The sequence below is a fragment of the Rhodnius prolixus genome, unplaced genomic scaffold, assembly GCF_049639745.1.
Source record: "Rhodnius prolixus isolate KJV_2025 unplaced genomic scaffold, Rpr scaffold_1, whole genome shotgun sequence".
NCBI classification, from domain to species: Eukaryota; Metazoa; Arthropoda; class Insecta; order Hemiptera; family Reduviidae; genus Rhodnius; species Rhodnius prolixus.
In genome coordinates, this window is record NW_027411581.1 from 7,442,861 (window position 1) to 7,464,010 (window position 21,150).

Genomic DNA, 21,150 nt, shown 5'->3' on the forward strand with positions numbered 1-21,150 from the left:
CTAATAGTAAAGTTATCTTTTATCGAGGGGTACGGCTAATATTTAGTGAATAATGAGCTTTACGCGATACAAAATGGCAGTAATGTAATCCTGTTTATAAAAGCGCGGCGATTCAGAATGCCTTCAAAAAAAATAGTACATAGGACACATTGGCTTCCAGATGTACATCCAAAAAATATTTTTAGTATTTTTTCTTTTAATGATTTAAGGTGCGTCAACATTATGAGGTTATTGGCGTCCAGAGTTTTTTTCAGTGTACTGCCGGCCTCCGGGCAGTGTTCTCTCGTTACTGACAACACTGACAATCACCAAATAGTGAGGTAAGAAGCTCCTAGGAAGGGAAAATCTAAGGGTCAGCAGCTGGATTCGAACTCGGGATCTCCGCATGGGAATCCAATACGCTAATCTCTTCCCTCTTTTTAGCATTTATTGATTCATTTTGCGACCTTTCTAGATCTATTGTCCCCTTTACTGCTGCTAGGATAAACCTTAAAACGTTCCCTGCGATTAAGGGCTCTAGAAGGGCAGTATTCCTCCAACATCGGGCAATTTTCCAGTCAATTATACATAGAGGAATAATGACTGCAGTGAATCAAAAAAAATTTTGGGAACTTTCCACTCTCCATTGACCTCCGTCAGGTTCCAAATCCACCTTCTTCAGGCACCCCTCTAAATCGCAAAAACCCGTAAGGTCTACTCCGATAAGCGTAAAAATAAAAACGTAATTTCACTCAGACTAAGTAAGGAATGAATCAGATCTATTGCAGTTCCAGTGGACTAGACATCCGGCTGTCCATGCACTCCAGTGAATTCTCCAGAGAAAAACTCTGTAAACCGACGATGGCCTCTGTTCCAGCTGTAGAGTCGTCCTAATATAGAAGTACAAGTTAAAAAACAACAAGGAAAGAAAGGTTCATGGCAGTCCATGAACAGATAAGACAGAACACACACCAACCCTCTAATGATGTAAAACAGTACATTGTAAATTAGCCCTGAAGATGACCTAGTCCCTAGTTCGAAAGTTTATCATGACTAAAACTGGCATTAATTTTTCATCCTATTGAAACTATGAATCAGTCACCAAAAATAATAAACAGTAAACGTCACATATTTTGGCCGGAAATGTTTCTCCCACCGGAACCTACAAAAATAAAATAGTGGCACCTTATAATGTTAGTGTTGAAAATAAAATAAAAAAAAAAGGAGGACTTGAAAATGTCAGGAAATTAGTCCGTGAGGGAAGCGTCTGACATTCTCTTCACTTATCTTGATACAACATCTCGTAGTTGGCAATAACAGATATCCAGAAAAAAGTGGTATCATCTGGGTACTTAACTTGCACCATGGCAACTGGCATTGACACTGGAATCAGCACTAGAGTTAAAAAGACAAGAACTAAATGAGGAATAACTCTTTTATGAGATCATTAATCTACTTTTTATTATTTTAAATACTGTCTTTGACATTAACTAAATCAAAATGTCATTCCTTTCTTACGAATTGTTACCAAACTTTTGCATAAATTACCAACAGAGTTACTTTTACTCATTTCGTAAACTAGAACATATTTATTTTTAAATAAAAACCGCATCAACATCTAATTGAAGTTAACGTTAAGAAATCTAGAAGATTAAATTACAGTGATGTAGTAAATGTCACAGTGTAAACATTACATTCAGCCTGAAATGTTAGTGTAACACTGTATGTATTCAGTTGTTACAGAAAGTACGAGATATTAAAGATGTTACAAGACATCCTAACAAGAGAACTTTGGACAAGAAAGTGGGTAGGTTTTGTGAAGGGATGTTAAAAAGTTATTCACGGCCCTTAATTGGTAGAGTGGTGTTACTAGGAGACCATTAAGGGTGATATTGTGCCCTTGGACTCTTCCACTATTTCCTTCTTTTTTCTTCCAAATTTGGTTTTACAGCAGGAAACATGTGAACAGGAAATACGTTTGAAATAGCGCGCAAAATTTTATGGATCGACTTTTACACCTGCGCATTGACACATGTAACAAGTAAAATAGATCAGCGACAATTAGAGTGAACAGATTGTCTAAAGAGCAGACCCACAAGCACATCCTGGCTTCAAGATTGGTTAATGACAGCCATCCTGTGATATGAGTTCCAAATATGACTTTACAGCTGCAGCTTCATCGACTGCCATATTAGACATAGAGAACGGTAGAGAGAGCAGTGGTTGAGAGCGCTGAATTTAAATGATACAATGATTAGGGATGGCATTGGATGTTCAGAAAAGTGGGTAAAAATGAAACATCTTCAATAGTTTTACAGGGAATTTCTTATTTTCTGTTTGTATCATCGTATTTCTAAGCCAGGCGTACATTATACACATTAGGTCGACTACTTTTGGATGCAGAGTTTCAGAAAAATGAAACATCTTCAATAGTTTTACTGGAAATTCCTTATTTTCTGATTCTAACACCGTATTTCTAAGCCAGGCGTACATTATACACATTAGGTCGACTACTTTTGGTTGTAGAGTTTCAGAACACTGAAACATCTTCAATAGTTTTACTGGAAATTCCTTATTTTCTGTTTCTAACATCGTATTTCTAAGCCAGGCGTAAATTGTACACATTAGGTCGACTACTTTTGGAAGTAGAGTTTCAGAAAAATGAAACATCTTCAATAGTTTTACTGGAAATTCCTTATTTACATTGAATACCTTACGTCGAGTACTTATGTATGTGGTTATTGGCTCTAAACAAAAGAAACAAAAATCTTATTTGCGGCGTTTCAGCGTTAAGTTGTTTATTTTTGTGTAGATTCTAGATAAACAGAAACGTGGAGAGAAGCGAGAGGTCAGAAATGTAGCCGGCGCTACGCCAAGGTCAACTAAATCCCCAACTTTAGATAACTCATAGTGCAGATGTTTCGTCATACTTTCATTCTATATATCTATTTCCGGAACGTTAGAATTATTATACATAGTAAGCACTTGGTTATAGCGGGAAAGAAATGCTTATTGTCGTAGTTAGTTAGTTGTTAGCCAGGTTAATTTATCCATCTTGAGGTATAATGGTAACTTAACGTGGCGAAACTTGGATGATACATAAAGGCTAACTAACATCTGTTGGATATCTGGAAAACGAAGATTTTGAGAAAGATATTGGTTCGATGACGAAAAGTAGTAGGTGAAGGATTAGGCCTTTTAGAATAACGCCATGGGAGTTGGCCATGAAGTGTTCGCTATCATGAGATTATCACATAGAAGATCTATGTGACCCCAACAGATTTAATACCTTCTCTAGTCTTGTCTGTTTGATCAGGATTCTGATGAGAAGTTACCAGGACTGAACCCTGAGTCCTCCCCACAGATATAGTACCTAGTGATTTGCCACCTCATTGCAAACGTTTGGAACGAGAAAGACCTTGTTGCTTGTAGCTGAAATAAAGGAAGTGCCCAACGACCTAAAAGATATGTAATGAGTCTCTAATGAATCAGAGGTTAGAAATAAGTGTACCTTGTTATCTGTAGAATGTTTAATGTGATGTTTTGAGCGTATTGTTGTGTGGTGATTTGCACAAGTTTACCTTGAAGATTCGCTAAACCCCAATAGTTGCACAAAGCAACTACCTCTGCAGGCCCTATGGTTACTGTCTAAATTTTTCCATGTAAATACTGTTCAAGTTTTTCAAGCAGGGATGCCCGTAGTAATGATGAGATCCCTGAAGAAGTGACTGATCCACAGAAAAGAAATACATTATTTTCAGATACTAATTCTGGTGAGGATATCCGAACAGTCTCGGTCAGCATCCTCTGTGAATGGAATAAGAACTTTTAAAGACTTGCTCAATTCTGTTGGACTCAAATGCACACAACGTCATATTTTTTTGGAATTGGGTTCCCCTTGAGACCCATCATGCAGGTAAGCGTCCTTGAAAGCCGATGATTGCTCTCTGACTGCTTTGTCAGTCTACAGTGAAACTAGAAACAAAAAGAAACACAGGTCTGAAGTTTCCCAAAGTTTCAAGACAGTAACATTTTTGATTAAAAAACAATCAAAGAGAAATCATATTGAATAATCAAGATACTTCAGAAGATATCTAATTTAATTTAAACAAAACAAACTAAACTATAGATGTCTATAGTTTACAGTTGCAAACAACTAATTTCCTTTAGATCTGTCTGTCAAGAATAGTATGGCTAAAACATTAATTATTCAACAACATTGGGTTTCCATCGACAACACCTGAGACAATGCTGGCAATCAGTGATGGCTAAACTAGGACTAGGCGGATATTAGTAGAGAGATTTGTATGCGTACAGTTTGGCATAACTTCCTGTTCGGAGTTTCTATCTTACTAACTAAACTGAAATTAAACTAGGGATGTTTTGATCAATTACCATTCATATAATACTGAATTTTGTAAATTTGAATGATTTTAAAGATTACTTTTCAAAAGCTATTCAGCGTAAAGTAAAAAATAATAAACTTGATTTAGACTTTTTCACTGGTGAAGTTAAAATTCATTTATAATTTACGGACCCAGATTCCTTTGAGTGGACCACTGTTTTACATAAAAATATAAGAAAATAAAAATTAATATTAAATTATTACGAGAGTTTATTTGGGAGTTAATGGCGTTTAATGCGTTATGATTGCAGTCTCCGTTAAGAGTATACAAGAACTTTGTGAAAAGAGGAGATAACAAGCAATATCATAATGATGATAAAGCACAGATCTTTGTTACAAAACAAGAGGTTCCTCTAATGAGAAATGCAAGAAGTTGTCTCAATAACATTTTTAGTTACTTCTATTACAATCTACAATCTAAAGTTAATTAACGTTCTCATCTAAAGTAAAGTTAATATAATGCTTATAATGTAGTGAGTGTTACGATGCTGATAACAGAGAATAAAATAGTGTACATGAGATCTTAGGAATAGAAGAAGACGAGGAAAATCATGTTTAATGTGCAACAGAAGATCACAGACAAAAAGGAGAATGGAAACGTTAAAAGTTAATGCTAACAGCCATTGGATAAACCACTCGTTGATGACTTAGGATCCTGTTGGAGCAAGCGAAAAAGAATATCGATGAAGTAGATTGCTTTCATGAGTGGGGCAATCTCCCTTCGGTTTATGTCCAGTCCAGAATGTCTATTGTCTGATGAACCCTAAACAATTTCTAACGGTCACATAAAAAACATTCCTGCTCTCCCATAATTGGTACCTAAGAGGATTACTTCCTCCTACAGGAGAGTTCTATAGCAAAGCAAATAAATCCCTCAAATGCAAGTTACATTCTTTCAGATTTTATGTACCGTGTTGCCTAAATCGAAAGAAAATTGTCCGTAGACCAGCAGTGCACTGAAAAAAAGCTCCGGGCGTCAAGAAATAACTTCAGATGTTGATGGGCCTTAAATTAAAAAAATTAAATAAATAATCGAAAAAGATGGGTACATGAAGACGTAGGTAGAATGAATACATTATATCTATAATACCTATAACTTGTGGCAGATCAAAGACGTTGAAGGTAAAAATATTGGCGATCGATTTAAGATCGATTCTAGAGATTGATATCTAAAAAGCCACTTCTGCGTGCGTCTGTACGTACATGCATGCATATACCTTTGGCCCTTAGTGGAGAGAGTAGAGCCATCGAGTTGGAGAAAGGAGAGAAACGAAGCTGATTCCCACTCACTCCTGTACCATTTAAGTCGTCCTTACAAGTTCTGCTCATAGCTTTAAATGAATTTCCGCCCAAGTAACTTTAACTTTCCTCGTTCTAAAGATTGATACTAATTCAGCGGATCTCAAACCATGTCTAACGAAAACTCAATTTAAAAAAAAAATCGATTGATTCCAACAATATCCACTTATAACGGAAGTAAAAGATTATTATTGATAGCAGGTGTACTACCAACGGAAACCAGTTCTAACGTGCACACGCAACTGGGCGGATGTAAGAAATATTATGTACAATTTTAAAATTCTCATTATTATTAATAATATGTATTTTTTTTTAAAAGAAAAAACTATTAGTCTAGTAAAAGATTGCATTTTTAATTAACGATCGACTTTCAGAAGGTAAGTAGACCATGTTGATTGTGTTTTAAATGAAGCAATATATCGAATAATTTATTTCAATGACTCTTAATTATGTATTAAATGAAAGTATCAACCAAATGGTACTCATTTTGTTTTACTTTATTTTTTACCATTGGGTGGTGGCGCTTAATTGATGATGGATTAACAAAGAAGCAGGTACTTAACCAGTGGAATTTAGTCTAAAAAAAACCCACAGTGTGCGGAATTAAAATCAGACAATGACGTGTATAGACGTCGAAGCAGGGCAAAACTTTCCAAAAGTTTACAACGTCATAATAGTCACTGCAAGCACTTTTTCTGCAATCTATGGGGCTTGAGATTACCAGAGCATTCTGTGCTCTTTCAAAATCTTGCACCGCTTCTTCACGTATGTATTGCCTAGTTAACTAGGGGCGCAAGAGCTTTTACAAGGAAGAAAAGAGCTTTGAATTCTGTACAAAATGAAATCATGCTCGTACTGAGGTCTGAACCTCTATCTAACGTAAAAACGGCATTGCACAAGGGTTGGGAGCTTCTATTTGAGTGCCTAATTCCCCAATCTCTAATGCGGAGACCAAACATGTACCAACCACTTATCATTTGGCTGACTCCCACCACCTCCCTCCGTATAAAATACTTGGCAGTTCTATTGGTAAGATAAAGGAAACATCCCACTAAATAATATTCTTATTGTATTTTATTAAATATTCGAGCTTAGTTTTAATGACAATTTTATATTTTTCACGAGTATACACGTCGTATGCACCGTAATAGAGATTTGGTTTGACGTAAATACACCTCAAACACACTCAACAGGTTAAGGTGATAGCACGAGGCGATGTCCGCTAAACTAAGATGTGGTACTGAGTTCGATTTTCCGTCCAAGCTTTTGAATTTTAACTAATGTCTAATATGAGAACTTTGTAGCAAAGTTGCTAGTCGCGATACCTAATTGGTAGTTGGACGTTAAGACCGCCTGAAAAACAAAAAAATAAGCATTACTTAACTTACTTTACCTCTTATAACAGGTAAAAGTTACGCCAACGTTACTACCAAAATGCCACAACAACAAAAGGTTACAGTGGCTATCGTTCCAGGGGACTGAGGCAAGCTAGAATTTTTGTATGGGCAATATATAGTCAGAGATTTGGGGATGCCGCTAGTAAAAATTAGGCTCCACATGCTGACAGATACTGCAAGTTCAGCAACTGAAGAGCTAAGCCTATAACGGGATGATGATACAAAGAAGATTCTGTTGGCACATGCAGGAGATTCCAGTAATTTCATTCAAGGAAGATGCGGAAGCCTTGATGGTTGCTAGATATTAGTTAAGGATATATTACTCTCGATTCTAAGATGCCTAAATAATAATAATTTTAAGAACCACTGACAACTTCCGAAACTTAGACACCTAATCAGGAATAGTACATATAGATTGATGGAATCCAGGCTTGTGACACCAAAGCGTTATTCAATGCAAGAATGCAAAGTTGTTGGCGCCACGGTAGCCGAGCGGTTAGAGGCTAGACCCGCAAAGCTAAGATGTATTGCGGTACTGGGCTATATTCCCAGTCTATACCTTAAATGGTTATGAGAAATTTATAGTAAAGTATGTTTGCTAGTCGCCACGGTAGCCGAGCGGTTAGATGCTAGACCCGCAAAGCTAAGATGTATTGCGGTACTAGACTATATTCCCAGTCTGTTCCTTTAATGGTCAATATGAGAAATGTACAGTAAAGTATGTTTGCTAGTCGCCACGGTAGCCGAGCGGTTAGAGGCTAGACCCGCAAAGCTAAGATTTATTGCGGTACTAGGCTACATTCCCAGTCTGTTCCTTTAATGGTCAATATGAGAAATTTACAGTAAAGTATGTTTGCTAGACGCCTCCGTCCGCGACACCTAATTGGTAAAACCGGCCTGAAAAAAAAAGGCAAAGTTGCGGAAAAACACAGGAATTCCACTTAAGAACAGTAAAAGGGAACAGTAAATAAAATTCATAATGTCTCCGCTGATAAATTACAAATAAATAAACATAAATAAATGGTGAATACATAACAATTAATGTCCTATATTACATAAAAATGAAAATAATTTATTCCAGACTACGTTCAGGTTTTGTTTATGTTCCATTCAAACACATGATTATTTTTAAAAGGAAGAAAAAAAGGTGAAGTTGAATTAAAATAAATGATGTGCCAAAAACCAGATTCTGGTGGGCTGGGTACCAGTTTATTGACAAGTTTTTTTTGGTATCAATGAAACGAGAAAACAAACTAAATACTTGATTTGAATATATTACTGGTTTTCCTGTTGTGCCACGAGTTGAAAAAATATACTTTTATTTCTACAATAAAAAGAAAATGTAAAGATCCTATTTAATAATGGACTTTAGAAGACCAATATTGTAGTCATCTTCAAGTCTCAAGAACCAATTAGCCAGCACACTATTGGGATAGTTTTGGACGAAAATCCAGTAAACTGAAATTGATGATCTCCAAAAGACGCAGCTCAAGTCCAAGTATTTGTTACGATGACGTAATCAAAGCTAGCGCAATGAAATTACTCAAAAGGAAACAATTTTTGAGGGGGATAAACTTGAGAGGGCTATATTCAAATTTTGTTGCCGTCAAAATACGTCAGCGGTTATTAAAGCAAGCCGAGACCACACCAGACCAGTGAGCTGTAAGAAAAGCTCGTGGAAAATAAAAAATGTTTTTGTCTGAAGGCGGCCAGTCTTTTTGACTCGAACCAGGGAAATCTACGCCTGAGAAAATTAATGAAAAAAATTCATAAACCCTGACGAAATAAATATCAGTCACCTTTCAAACTTACGAAATTGCAAATACAATCTTCTGATTGCGGTAAAATTTAGAAACAACCTGATGATTGTAAGGTTAATTTCAAAATTTTCTTTTTTTTTCCAGTTTTAAATAATTTAAAAAAAATAAATAAATAAAAATTTAACCTTTCCAAGAATTTAGTCCAAGTAATACGACTCGCTAATCACTTCCGAAAAAAATAAAGTACGACTTCATAAAAATATTTTAAAATTAGGCAAATGGTATAAATTAGATGAATATATTTTGTAATTTAGTTAATATATTTTGTAATTATAGTAGTATAACATTTACTTTTATTTATTTATTTTTTTTAATAAATGTAATTGCCAATAACGTTTGTGATAGTTTACTTTTACAAATATCCCTCAGAAAAAAAACTGGAGTGGACATTTACGTAACTTTATTTTATCGCCATTTACGTAATTAGGATACTAATCTTTACGAAATTTAAAAGACTTCCGTCAGTGCTAAAGAGTAAGCTAATGTCAGCTGAGATGGGCTATTGGTGAAATTACAAAGAGGCTGTTGGTGTAAGGTGGGTAAATGGAAGTTTAAAGCTCAATAATAAATGCAAATAAAAATGAAACGGTTGGCATAGTATGGAAGTTCAAAGAGGAAGCCGGAATTACTGGAGAGGATTTTCGGATTGCACCCTGGATAGCAGCAGAGAAGATGAGGAGAAGGGCAGCCGACCATTAATTGAAAAGATAATACGGTGTGGCCAGTCAAAGAGGAGACCAGAAGACTGATTACTGAGGAGGATTATGGAACGAACGCTGGGCTACAACAAGAAGTAGAAAATGACCATCAATGATAGCTTTGAACGGTTGCCATGGTATGGCCATTCAAAGAGAGACGCATGAGGGCCGATTATTGATGAGGATTAAGGAATGGACCCTGGATAGCAGCAGAGAAGAAGAAGAAGAAGAAGTAGACCAATGATAACAAGTTTAATAAAAAGATTACATGTGGGTGGTTAAGAAAGTTGGTAAAGTTATAACAGAACGAACTAAATATGGAATTCTTCTTCTTCGACTGGTTGAATTATGATTCAGGTTTCCCAGAAGTTGAAAATACTTGTTGAGATACATATATCCGCCACATACTGCCTAAGAAACTGAATACGTTATATCATCTAATTTTGTTCGCTACTTGATATCGATCGACCACAATTCCATTCTTAGTTTTGTGATAGCCTGGGTAATTAATTAATATCAAGTTATAGTAGAGAAAACTGCAATCTCCATCAATATCTATTCTTGGCCATAGTAAATTGGATTATATCTCGGTCCATGGACATATTTCAACCTACAAACCATCAACCTTCAATCTTAAGCTTGACCATCTTGCAGTGGTAGACGTCACTTCTCAATAATGGCTAGTATTTCTAGAGAACGAAGGTAATTCTAAAAATAACCTTAAAGATTACTTAAAACATGCACTCTGCTTTATAATTAATTTTTGAATTAAAATTTAGTGGAATAAGTAAAAGTCCATGGCAATTATGTACCAGAGTAAAGATTACATCTCAAAACTATAATTATCAAATCAAAGTCCAAATTTCTGATCACATTAGGTCACACTTGGTTCATTTCTTTCTACCAAAAACAAATATTTCAATCTCAAAATCTCAAAGACTGATTATCACTCAAGAAAGTTACTAGAACAACCATTATCAATGAACAACCAATTGGGACCATGAATTACGGTGGTGAACTTGAAATTCATAAGGCCTCCTGTAATTTCAGTTAAAATTTCCTTAGAGATGATGAAGTACAGGGACTTAATTTGTCAGTGAGCTGAAACAAAGCTCTCAAGAATGTGAGATAGGGAAAAACGTTAAGTTATAAAGAGGATAAGATTGTGAATTTCATCCGGGAACAACTGAACATAGCTACTGATATTGTACTCAGAAGCTAAGAAGACTTACGTCATCATCGATTGTGCAAAGTAAGGCTTACCATTTATTCATTCCAGAACAAAGTATAGATCTTGACGAACAATAATCAGATTCCTTTGTAAACATGAAGGGAGGCAGGAAATGCGATCTATTGTGCTTATCCTGTTTACAATTATTTTTACGCATGTTAATATACAACATTTTATTAAATATAAAACTTTTTTTATGCTAAAATATGTACAAAAGTATTACATAAATCAAATAAATTTGTAAAAAGCATGGTTTACACGTATGTTGAAGGCGTTACTGAGATTGGCCAATAGAATGTTGATTATTTAATATTTGTCTCAATTATTAAAGCCAATTTGAAAGATCGATCATAAAAGTCACAGGAAATGCATTTTTTTTTTAACTCCGGTTTTGATGGGTCACGTTCACCACTAAAGTGCGTTTGCACAATTCAATCCTAAAACCACTCTAATATTTAGAACTTCGTAAAATATGTCCACTCGGAAATTTCATTAAGCCCACTGCCTTTCTACACTGTAAAAGCTTTTGCCCATCGAGTTTACGTAGAAATCGTGGGCGTGACTTTGTTAAGGGGCTTAACTGTTTGCTTCGAAACAGTAAGTGTTGATCTTAATGAGATTCTCCAGGAAGTGTGACGTCAATGCGACTGTTATTTTGTATTATACGTAAACAACGAAATCAATTAAATTTTTAACGCAGATTCTATGTTTAAAGGAAATTTTATTTCCTTAATAAGGTTTAAAGAGGAAGTCATGTGTCTGTGTATTCAGGGGTTCTCAAAACTTGCGTTTCCAGCTAAACACTTCCGTCTAAATAGATAACTGTAAAAATAGTAAACTGTCTACAACAGGGATGGCGAACCTTATTGAGACGTGGGTTAAATTTTGTTCATTTTTTTTTTTTTATTAGTACTAGCTCTTGGGTCACTAATGCCCATTTGCACAAGAGTTAAGTTTAAAAATTTTAAACTGAATATTTTCAAAACTAAACCTCTTTAAAAATTCAGTTGGCTTAACGGGTAAAACGGGACGAAACAAGTGCTACGGAAGTCTCTTTTTACAAAACATAACTGAACAAAACATTACAAAAGTGTGCTTTATCTGAAGAAAAATCTAAATGTGGTTATTTGCTTTGGGTTGTCGATTTTTTTTGTAAAAAACAAAATATGAGTAAAATTATAGATTTTATTTGATATTTTGGAAACACTTTTGCTTTATTTCAAATACTACAAAAGCATTTGCGTTTTAGAACTGTAATGATCAAAATAAAGGCTATATAGATAGCATTTACGTATATTGCTTTTGTGTCAATGCGTGATTGAAAAAGTACAGATTATCCACACAATTAGAAAATCTAAATCAATCCGCGTAAACAAACAAATGGTTGCCTAGCAATTGTGGGTCAGTGACTGACCCACGGGTCATAGGTTCGCCATCACTGGTCTACAACTTAAAATAGTGTAGCGATAATGGGGGGGAAAAAAAACTAACATGACCTTACTGCCTGGGTACTCGAGGAACAGGTGAACCCATTTCCTGGAAGTGACTGTCCAAACTCATCGTTTAAACGCAGTAACCATCATTTACAAAACTTTAAACTGTTTACTACCTTAACTAAACTAATTTTAAACTAGATCACACAAATTTTAAAGTTCCCAAGTAAACAGAGTCTAACTTAATTACAAGTATGCACAAAGTCAATTAAGGCTCTCAAAGTGAGATGCAATCAAGGAGGTCTCCTTCTCCCTCATTCTCTGAATTCTGCTGTAGATCGAGAGAGTCTGGTGATGATCAGATAGAAAAAGGGAATTAATTGTCACTAACTAGAGCGAACTTTACCTATTTCTTAAGCCTATTTAAAATTTAAAATCATAGAAACAAAAAAAAAAGCTCCGAAGTAAATAAATGGATTAAATGGACTAGAGTAATCCATTTAAGACGACTGCAGTGCCATGAAAAGCTCTGGGTGGAGGAAATACGTAAATTTTTCCAATGCTATTATTACATTAGCTGGAAAAGTCCCTGCATATTTAATTTTACAATTCAAGTAATCTGAAGAGTTTACTTATTCTAGTTTTTAAAATTCTAATCGTCTCTTTCAACTGTATAATTTTACTGGACTATTTAGTTATCTAAGTATTGATTGGGGCAATCATAAATTACGAGCAGGTGACATAATCACCTCACAGCATCACCGTCAAATTCAAAATGTATCTAATTATCGCCAAAAACACGCGATAATAATTAGTTCCAAAAAGTTGTTAGAAATAAGAGCAATTGTTAATTACATAAACTAGTAGCATTCCACGTTTAATTAACATGGCACTATGGCATTTTTGAAATGCCAAAAAAACGCAAAACTCAAAACTATACTTCCGGTAAGCAGAGTTTATTCAAATTTTGGAAATTTAGAAATGCTTTTCGTATTATTTGATATTCTAAGATGGTCAAATTGTATTTTATTTTTAAGGCGGGTTGCTTAAGGTGGGACTCTTAAGTTCTCTTAAGAACAGAACTCAACAGACGCTTCCGATAACTGAAAAGACTATTAGACAACAGATCAAAACTCACTCTGGACCTCAAAAGACTTATATATGTAAGTATATTAAAGCCAGTCTGGGCTTATGGCATCGCATTGTGGCGTTTAAACCAAACGCTCAAATCTCTCCAAAGGATCCAGTCTTTGCATTCTAAAATTCTTCTCTCTATAGTAAACGCTCCTTTCTACGTCCACCAATCAAACCATTCTTGAACATTCCTTTCGAGCAACACAAGTTGCTGAAACACGATACAGTAAATTCCATCGTAGCATTCAATCTCATCACAATCCACTTGTAGAACATCTATCTTCCAGAACATTCCCAGACAACACTTCTAGGACAGTCTTAAAAGACAGTGCGGCCTCGCGATCTCCTCTCTGAAGAAGAGAGTCAGTAGAATTTAGAATGTTTTTGGAGTGTTACCGCTGGGTAACTTCTCCATTCTGATATGTGTGATATGTTGCTTATTGTTACCCTTGTTGCTTATAACGCAATGCGTTGATTGTAACTAAATAAATGATTTTTTTTTTTTTTTAAAAAAAAGGTGGGTTCTTTGAAATTAAGGTTCACTTAAACCCTTAAAAAAAAAAATCTTCCAAAATAAGTCTCACACAACTTGTGAGAAATTTAGATGAGTAGTATACAAAATCGATTAACAAAAAAATCGATGGAACCAATATCCGAGAAATTCTGAAAAAATAAATGAGGTCGCTTCAATAAAAACTCACAATCATTTTGACGAACTTCCTTTTTTTTAAACTTTATTTTCACAACTACGGTAAATTTCTGCAATTGGAGCTGATACAACATGATGCAAATGTATAAATACATGAAAAGCATTAGGAGAGAATTCACCCATTAGTGAAACTCTACCCAAAGAAGATATATTTCACTATCGTGTACTGGCCAATTACTTCATTGAGGAGAAGATCGCGAGGCCACCGGCGCTTCCACTGACTTGGAGGATTTCCTGACCGTGTAGTAAGTTGGGAAACTAGAGGATTTTGGATGTAAGGAAATTGAAGCGTGGAATTAAACGTAACAGGGGTCTTGCAGCTTCTGAAACATCAGGAACAAGGAAATCTCGGTGAAAGGTAGAGTTTGATACAAAGTAAGGAGCATTAGCGATTCGATGGAGTGTTTTTGACTGGAAGGATTGGATTCTGTAGATATTGGAAGCAATGGCTGAGCCCTAAAGTTCTAATCTGCATATCGAGACAGGTTTGTGTATCATTGTGGATCACTCGTTTGTTGTTCAATGAAAGTTTCGATCGTTTGTCGAGTAGTCTAGAAAGAAGTTTGAATTGAAAAATTGACGACAAAACAAAATACCCAATTTGAGTCATCGGCCAATTTCGGTTTTTGTGATATTCTATTTAAATCTACAAACTGTAAAATTAATTTCTTTTTTCCTAGTCCAGGTGCCCCATGGCGATTTTATGGCATTTTACACGATGGCAATTCCATCACTGAAGTAAGAGAAAGGTCCAAACTCTGGCGTGGAACACTCGCACGACCCTTTCACGCTCCCAGATCTCAAGGATGCAGAAAAATCAAGGATTTCAATGGCGTGAAATCCGTAAAATTACTGGTGTTGTCAGGCTTAAACTTAGAAGCTTCGCCTGTTTCCATTATTTGGAATCCGCGAACAGCAGGTGAAGGTACTGCGGTTAGAAAAGGAAATTTGTCCGCTTCTTGAATTATTCAAGGCTGTGCAATGTCGGATTAGGATTCATTTGAAGATAGACGATTCATTTTCAAGATTCCAAATGGTGAGATCGATTGTGCTGAAATCTTATCTAGTGTGAGATTCCAAGTGAGACACGTTTCAATGTATAACATTTGTTCATTTCTTCAGCGTATAGTAAAAGTGGCAGTAAAGCTAGAACAATTCAGTGCTCGAAACCTGAATCGATTTAGAAGACTAGAATATTTATTTTTTTAAAAAAAACGATTAAAGTCTGCTTTCATAAACGGTTTCCTTCTATCATTTGTCCTCTACAGTCTTATCACTTGGGGGCGGCAGATGTTGGTGTAATGATTATGAAGCATGGATTTGTAAGTGAGAGATCCCCAGTTCGAATTCCGGTTATAGCCACTTTTTTATTAGAATAAATGTTAATAGTAAATTATGTGTACTTCCGCCGCTGTCCACAACACCTTAAAAAAATAGGCGTTCACTTTACTTTGAAGTCTTATCACTTACTTAGGGATGAAACTAGTTGCTGAAATTCACTGTTTTGAAGGAAATCACTTGAGCGGAGGTGTGAATCTATTGAAGAATAACTCTCCTACATCGTCTACTCAGATAATGAACAATCTCTTACTTTTGAAAGTAGTCAAAAATAAACTAAAATGCTTAGTTTTATAAAATCCTAGCGAATTGTGATAAGACGAATTCCTTTCGAATTTCAAAAAATCAGAATCTTCTTCAGTATGGAAACTTTGAATTAGAAAAAGTTGGGTATTAGTTCATCAAGAGTAAAAGATGAAGTAAAAACAACAAAATTTTTGGTTTGGAGAACATTTATTGCAGAATGTGGAGATTATTTTTTATAGAAATTTGTGTACAAAAAATTAAGTTTGTGTTGGTATAAAAAATTTTTGTAGTGCGAAGATTTAATGATGGAGGTAGCCGTGTGGGTAGGCACCATATCCACCATAGTAGGAGGAGTATGGATGGTAACCTCCATATCCATGGCCGTATCCAAGACCATATCCAAGACCAGAATATCCAAGATTAGAATATCCAAGACCAGAATAGCCTAGACCATGTCCAAGTCCACCATAGTATCCATGACCGTATCCATATGATGGAAGAACAGAGCCACCATAATATCCTCCATAGCCTCCATATCCTCCATAGCCTCCATATCCTCCATGGAGACCTGGAATTTAGAAAAAAAAGGGGTGGAAAAAATTATTTATATTTGAAAAAGAAAAAAACTCCAGTTCCAGAGTAGATATTGCAAATGTTGCCAAACTTACCTAAAGCAACACCCTTCTTCTCTCTGACTTGTTCAACTGCCAAAGCAGCAGCGAAGAGAGCGACCAGCAAGAACTTCATGAAACAAAGTAAAATGGTTTTCATTAGAAAAAGAAAAAAGAAAATTAACAACAATTTCCCCCCAAAAAAAGTCGAATCAATAATTGTAAACAAGAAAAGATATTTCTCAAGACAATATGAAAAAAGAAAAAATCCGAAATCGTATCAACTGATACAAGCTTTCTCCCCGGCACACACTGAATCTTATGTAAAATATACAACCACGAAAATTGATTCTTAAGAAGGAACAAATAATTAACGGATGGTAAATTAGAGCATCCTTTTCGCATAATCCATAATGAAAAACCAACTTCCGCCACATTTTCCTACTGTTTCATTTCCTAACTTTCAATTCTTATTATTTATTCCATGATTTCCGACAGTTTCTTGAGGGGAAAAATTCAAAATATAGAAATGAACTTCATGCATGAATATCCAGTTTGAGGAGGTTAAGAAAATTATGTTAAGGCAAAGAAAGGATAAGAATAAATAAATAAATGCTGTTAATACTTAGCAAACTAGAGAATGGATAAATTTTCTTGAATCTATGAGCTCTTTACAGTACAAGAGGTAAATAGGTAAGAAGAAGAAGAAGTAGAGATCGTCTCCAAGAATAAATTGGGAGAAGAGATTTTGGAGTTTGGAATGGACATTGTCTGGGATATTCTCGGCACAGACTTGTAAAGAAGTGATCAGGATTAAATTTTTTTTGTTAGAGGAGAAAAAACAAACTTTTTGTAGCAGGATAATATAAAAAGGTTTAAGGATACATCTTAAGAAAGCAGGAACTTTATCTGAAGCTAAAGCAGGTCGACAAAGAAATTTGAGAAATATATATAAACAAAAAAAAATGTTAAAGCAGGTCGAGGAAGAAAAAGTAAATGAAGAGATCAACTTGATTATCTCAAGATGTCTTCACTATTTGACTTACAAGGGGATTTCCCACAAAGATGGAAAACTCAAAAAGAATTTTTGATGTGTTTCTCCAATATTGAAACATGATTCAGTCTTCAAGATTTGAATACAAATTTTGAGAATTACTAGGGGTAAGATGATCTACCGATTTTAAAAAGAAGCTTGCAGATTCACTTGCGGTTAAAAATAGAAAAGATAACCAATGGTTCCGTGTAAAAAGTTCAAGAAAAAAGTGCAGAATGGTTAATTTTGCTAAAAAAAATGATTCAAAAGAAATATTTACACTTACCAAAGTTTTGAAAGATGCCATTTTTTGTGGTTAGAGTGTTTTGGTTGTTACTCGAACACTGAGTTGATGGTAACACAGCTACCCGATACTTATATACTTGTAAAATGTATCCCGCTTTAGTCTTTTTTTTTTGTTTTACTTAATTTTAAAGCAACCCCACCAAGTATTTTGTAAAGCAATGCTGTTTTTTTTTTTTTTCGGGGGGTTGCGTTATTACAATTGTTGGTCCCCCAGTAGTGTGTTTCTAGGCGACCTTGTAAAAGAACTTACGTATCACTATCTGGAGGGAGTCTCCAGTATCATTGAGATCTGATCTTGTTCTTCATTTGGAAGGAGAGTGGGGGAGAGACAGAGAAAGAGAGAATTGGGATACGCACTTCTCTCAAGGTGGCACCACTGCCAGGACCGTAGTGAAAGGTGAGCTTCATTTTGGGCCCTGCGAGTAAGAAGAGAACTGGTAAAGAAGTAGTAGTATTATACTCCCAAAGAGGTAAACGAACTAGTTGTACGCGTAGCCTGATTGGTGCGTAAGTCCAATCTGGCCACTGAGTACGGCTCCCGCAAACGTTACACACGCTTCGTTCAAGAAAAAAGGCCATTCATTCTTCAGCCGGACGACGATCTTTTTAAGGTCATTTTGTTCATTTCATTCTTTTATTTTTTTTAAACAATTTGTTTCAATTCGTTCATTATTATTGTTTATTCGATTGCCTTGTTTTCAATCAGTTTTGTTCTCTCGGTTTGTTTCTTTCTAATTGAAAAAATTGTTTCATTTTCGTTTGTTTTGTTTCGTAGTTTACTCAACAAACAAATTAGCTTTGTTGCTTTTTTTTTTTTATAGCGGAAATGAGCAATAAATAGCGAAATTTATTTTGACCTTCATCAAGTCCAACTCTTCCTCACGATATCTTAATTATGGACCTCATCTATTCCGTAACCTATGACTTCTTTTTTTGTTTCATTATCTGTCAACAAGCTTCCCTAATCTATTTACCATCGTTATACACATTTCTAACTTTTTTAGACACTTCTTGGCTTCTAACTAGGATAGCCCCAATGATTTGCTGACCATTTACAGACTCCTGTGCGTGCTGCAAAAGTGGAAGGTTTGAGACGGTTATTCATCTGAAGTGTAGTTGTGTGAGGAGATAAGCTTGATATAAGATTGGGAGTGAACAAATCGTCAGAGGCACAGTATCTTGTGAAATATCGTGCTATGTGCAGATTGAGAATCCATTTTAGTGATTCAGATATCAGAGAGACTATTTGATAAAACTGTCTTTGAAGAATTTAAAAAGTGACTACAACGATACTGTAGGTTTATAAGAAAACGATAAGGATACTATGAAAGATGTAATAAAAAAAATAAAATAAAAGGAAACGACGGTGATTCTGCGAAGGATTGTGAATTGAGGGTCTCAAATAGTTTATTATCTACAAAAGATTTTCATTGTGAATTCTATAAAATAAAAAATAGTAAAGTAATGCCTATATTTCCAGGCGGGCTTTACGTCCAAATTGGACGGAGACGACTAGCAACCATACTTTACTGCAAAATTTCTCATATTAACCATTAAAGGTATAGACTGGGAATATAGCCTAGTACCGCAATACATCTTAGCTTTGCGGGTCTAGCCTCTAGAACTTCTCTGCTATCGTGGCGACTAGCAAACATACTTTATTATAAAATTCTTATATTAACCATTAAAGGTATAGACTGGGAATATAGTCTAATACCGCAATACATCTAAGTTTTGCGTGTCTAGCATCTACTCGTAACTGCTCGGCTCAAATAAGGTACTCAAATAAGGATTTAGTACAATATCATGTTGCTAAAATTTCGAGTTTGTAGAAAATCCAAGACAAAGACAAATTGTTCTTTGTAACTGTGAAAATTGTAATAAAAAAAGTAACACGTGTGTTCCACGTGGACTTTTTCATTTCCAGTCTTGTTAAATAAATTATTTATTAATTATCTAATTGAAAAATAAAATAAAATTAAGACTTTTATCACTTTCAAATTAATACAATATCATTTCACTATAATAAGAACCAGACCATTATATAAAGTTATGTAATTTTGCAACAGATTATTTGCTTTTGCTTTTTTTTTTGTCTCCGCTGATATTTTATACTACACGTTATTGTGACACAATAAATTTCTTTATTAAAAGTGAACACAAACTAAGAACTCTATAGTTGAACTTAACTCGATCTTTTTATTTATATAACACTTTAATTGCATAAAAACTTGTCAAATTCGCAATTTTTTTTTTGACGCAACAAATCGGTAACAACAATTTCTGGAGACCTCTGGAGACTCTTCCAGAGAACACTGTCCATAATCAGGAGCAAGGAGCTGTACAAAGCTCAGAAAAAAAAAAAAAAATTTGACCTTTCTTTATAAAATACACATTTAACGGAATTACTTGTATGCAGGTATTATTGTCACTTCCATTCATTTGCCCTACAATTTAGAATAGAATAGAATAGAATAGAAAAGAAATTTATTATTCTAGGACAATTGTCCCCTAAGAATAAATACAGGTACAAATAGAGGCCTTAATAGTTTGGCCTGTGATTATAGAGAAATTAAATAAATAAATAAATATTTACAAAAGTGAAAATGAAAGTAAAAATAAAATAATAAAACAGCAGAAATTAAGGAAATGAATTAAAACAATTAGAATTTCGGAGGAAGCTGAATAGAAAGGAGATAACTGAATAGACGGGATTTAAAGATGGATAGGGTAGGAGCATGGCGGACAGATGAAGGCAAGGAGTTCCATAGAGAGGTAGCACGTATGAGGAAGGACTTGTCAAAGGATGAGGTACGGTGAGAGGGAATATAAAGATCAGATGAGCGAGATTTAGTGACAGTGATGCTGCCACGATGAGAAGTAGTTTTTTCCGAGCTAGTTGTCCATTCCCGGGTAACGAGCACAGAGGAGTGATGTAGTTTGAAACAGATCACGTCAGATAAATTCTTCGAAGCCAATACTGAATTGATCTTCACCAAAAGCACGCCAGAAAACCGGAAAGAACTTGCCGCCACAAATCTTTTTGCTTTTATTTCAATCGCTCTAAGTTTCCATTTCAACAAACAGGAACTTGTTACTCGTTTTTAATTTCATTCAACAAATTCAGAACCTGAATTTTTATGAAATCTAGGAAAGAAGTAGTTTGTTATTTTTTGGAAACCGGTTTATTAAAACGTTGACCCAAAAAAGCCACTACTGTCACATACTCGTAGATGCTACTCGTTTAGATTAGTTGTTAAATGATTGGTAGATAGATTAGTGTGAATGGTATAATTTAAGTACAACTCAGAATTTAAGATTTATTAGAGCTTCTTGTTTTTTTCTCTCTCTCCTCAAATCATTTCTCTTAATGGCTGCCGATCTTATCGCATGTTCATGGTATCTTGAGTCAGCAAAAATGTTAACTCTTAAGACTAAAAACCAAAGAAAGCTTAAACTTTAGTAGGATGAAAAAATAACTGCCAGTTTCAGTCATGATAAACTTTATAAT

General features: G+C 35.0%; 1 protein-coding gene and 1 long non-coding RNA gene across 2 annotated transcripts in view; both read right to left on the reverse strand.

The window, feature by feature from the left end:
- Positions 1-21,150, reverse strand: part of LOC141453662 (uncharacterized) — a 354,403-nt gene that overhangs the window by 175,156 nt on the left and 158,097 nt on the right. The window lies entirely within an intron of this gene.
- LOC141453540 (uncharacterized) lies at positions 15,878-17,711 on the reverse strand. The gene is made up of 3 exons (XM_074126915.1): positions 17,620-17,711; positions 16,358-16,430; positions 15,878-16,257 (listed from the first exon to the last, which is right to left on the reverse strand). Exons 1-3 carry the CDS (start codon positions 17,638-17,640, stop codon positions 15,989-15,991), a joined length of 363 nt encoding a protein of 120 aa, XP_073983016.1. The 5' UTR covers positions 17,641-17,711; the 3' UTR covers positions 15,878-15,988.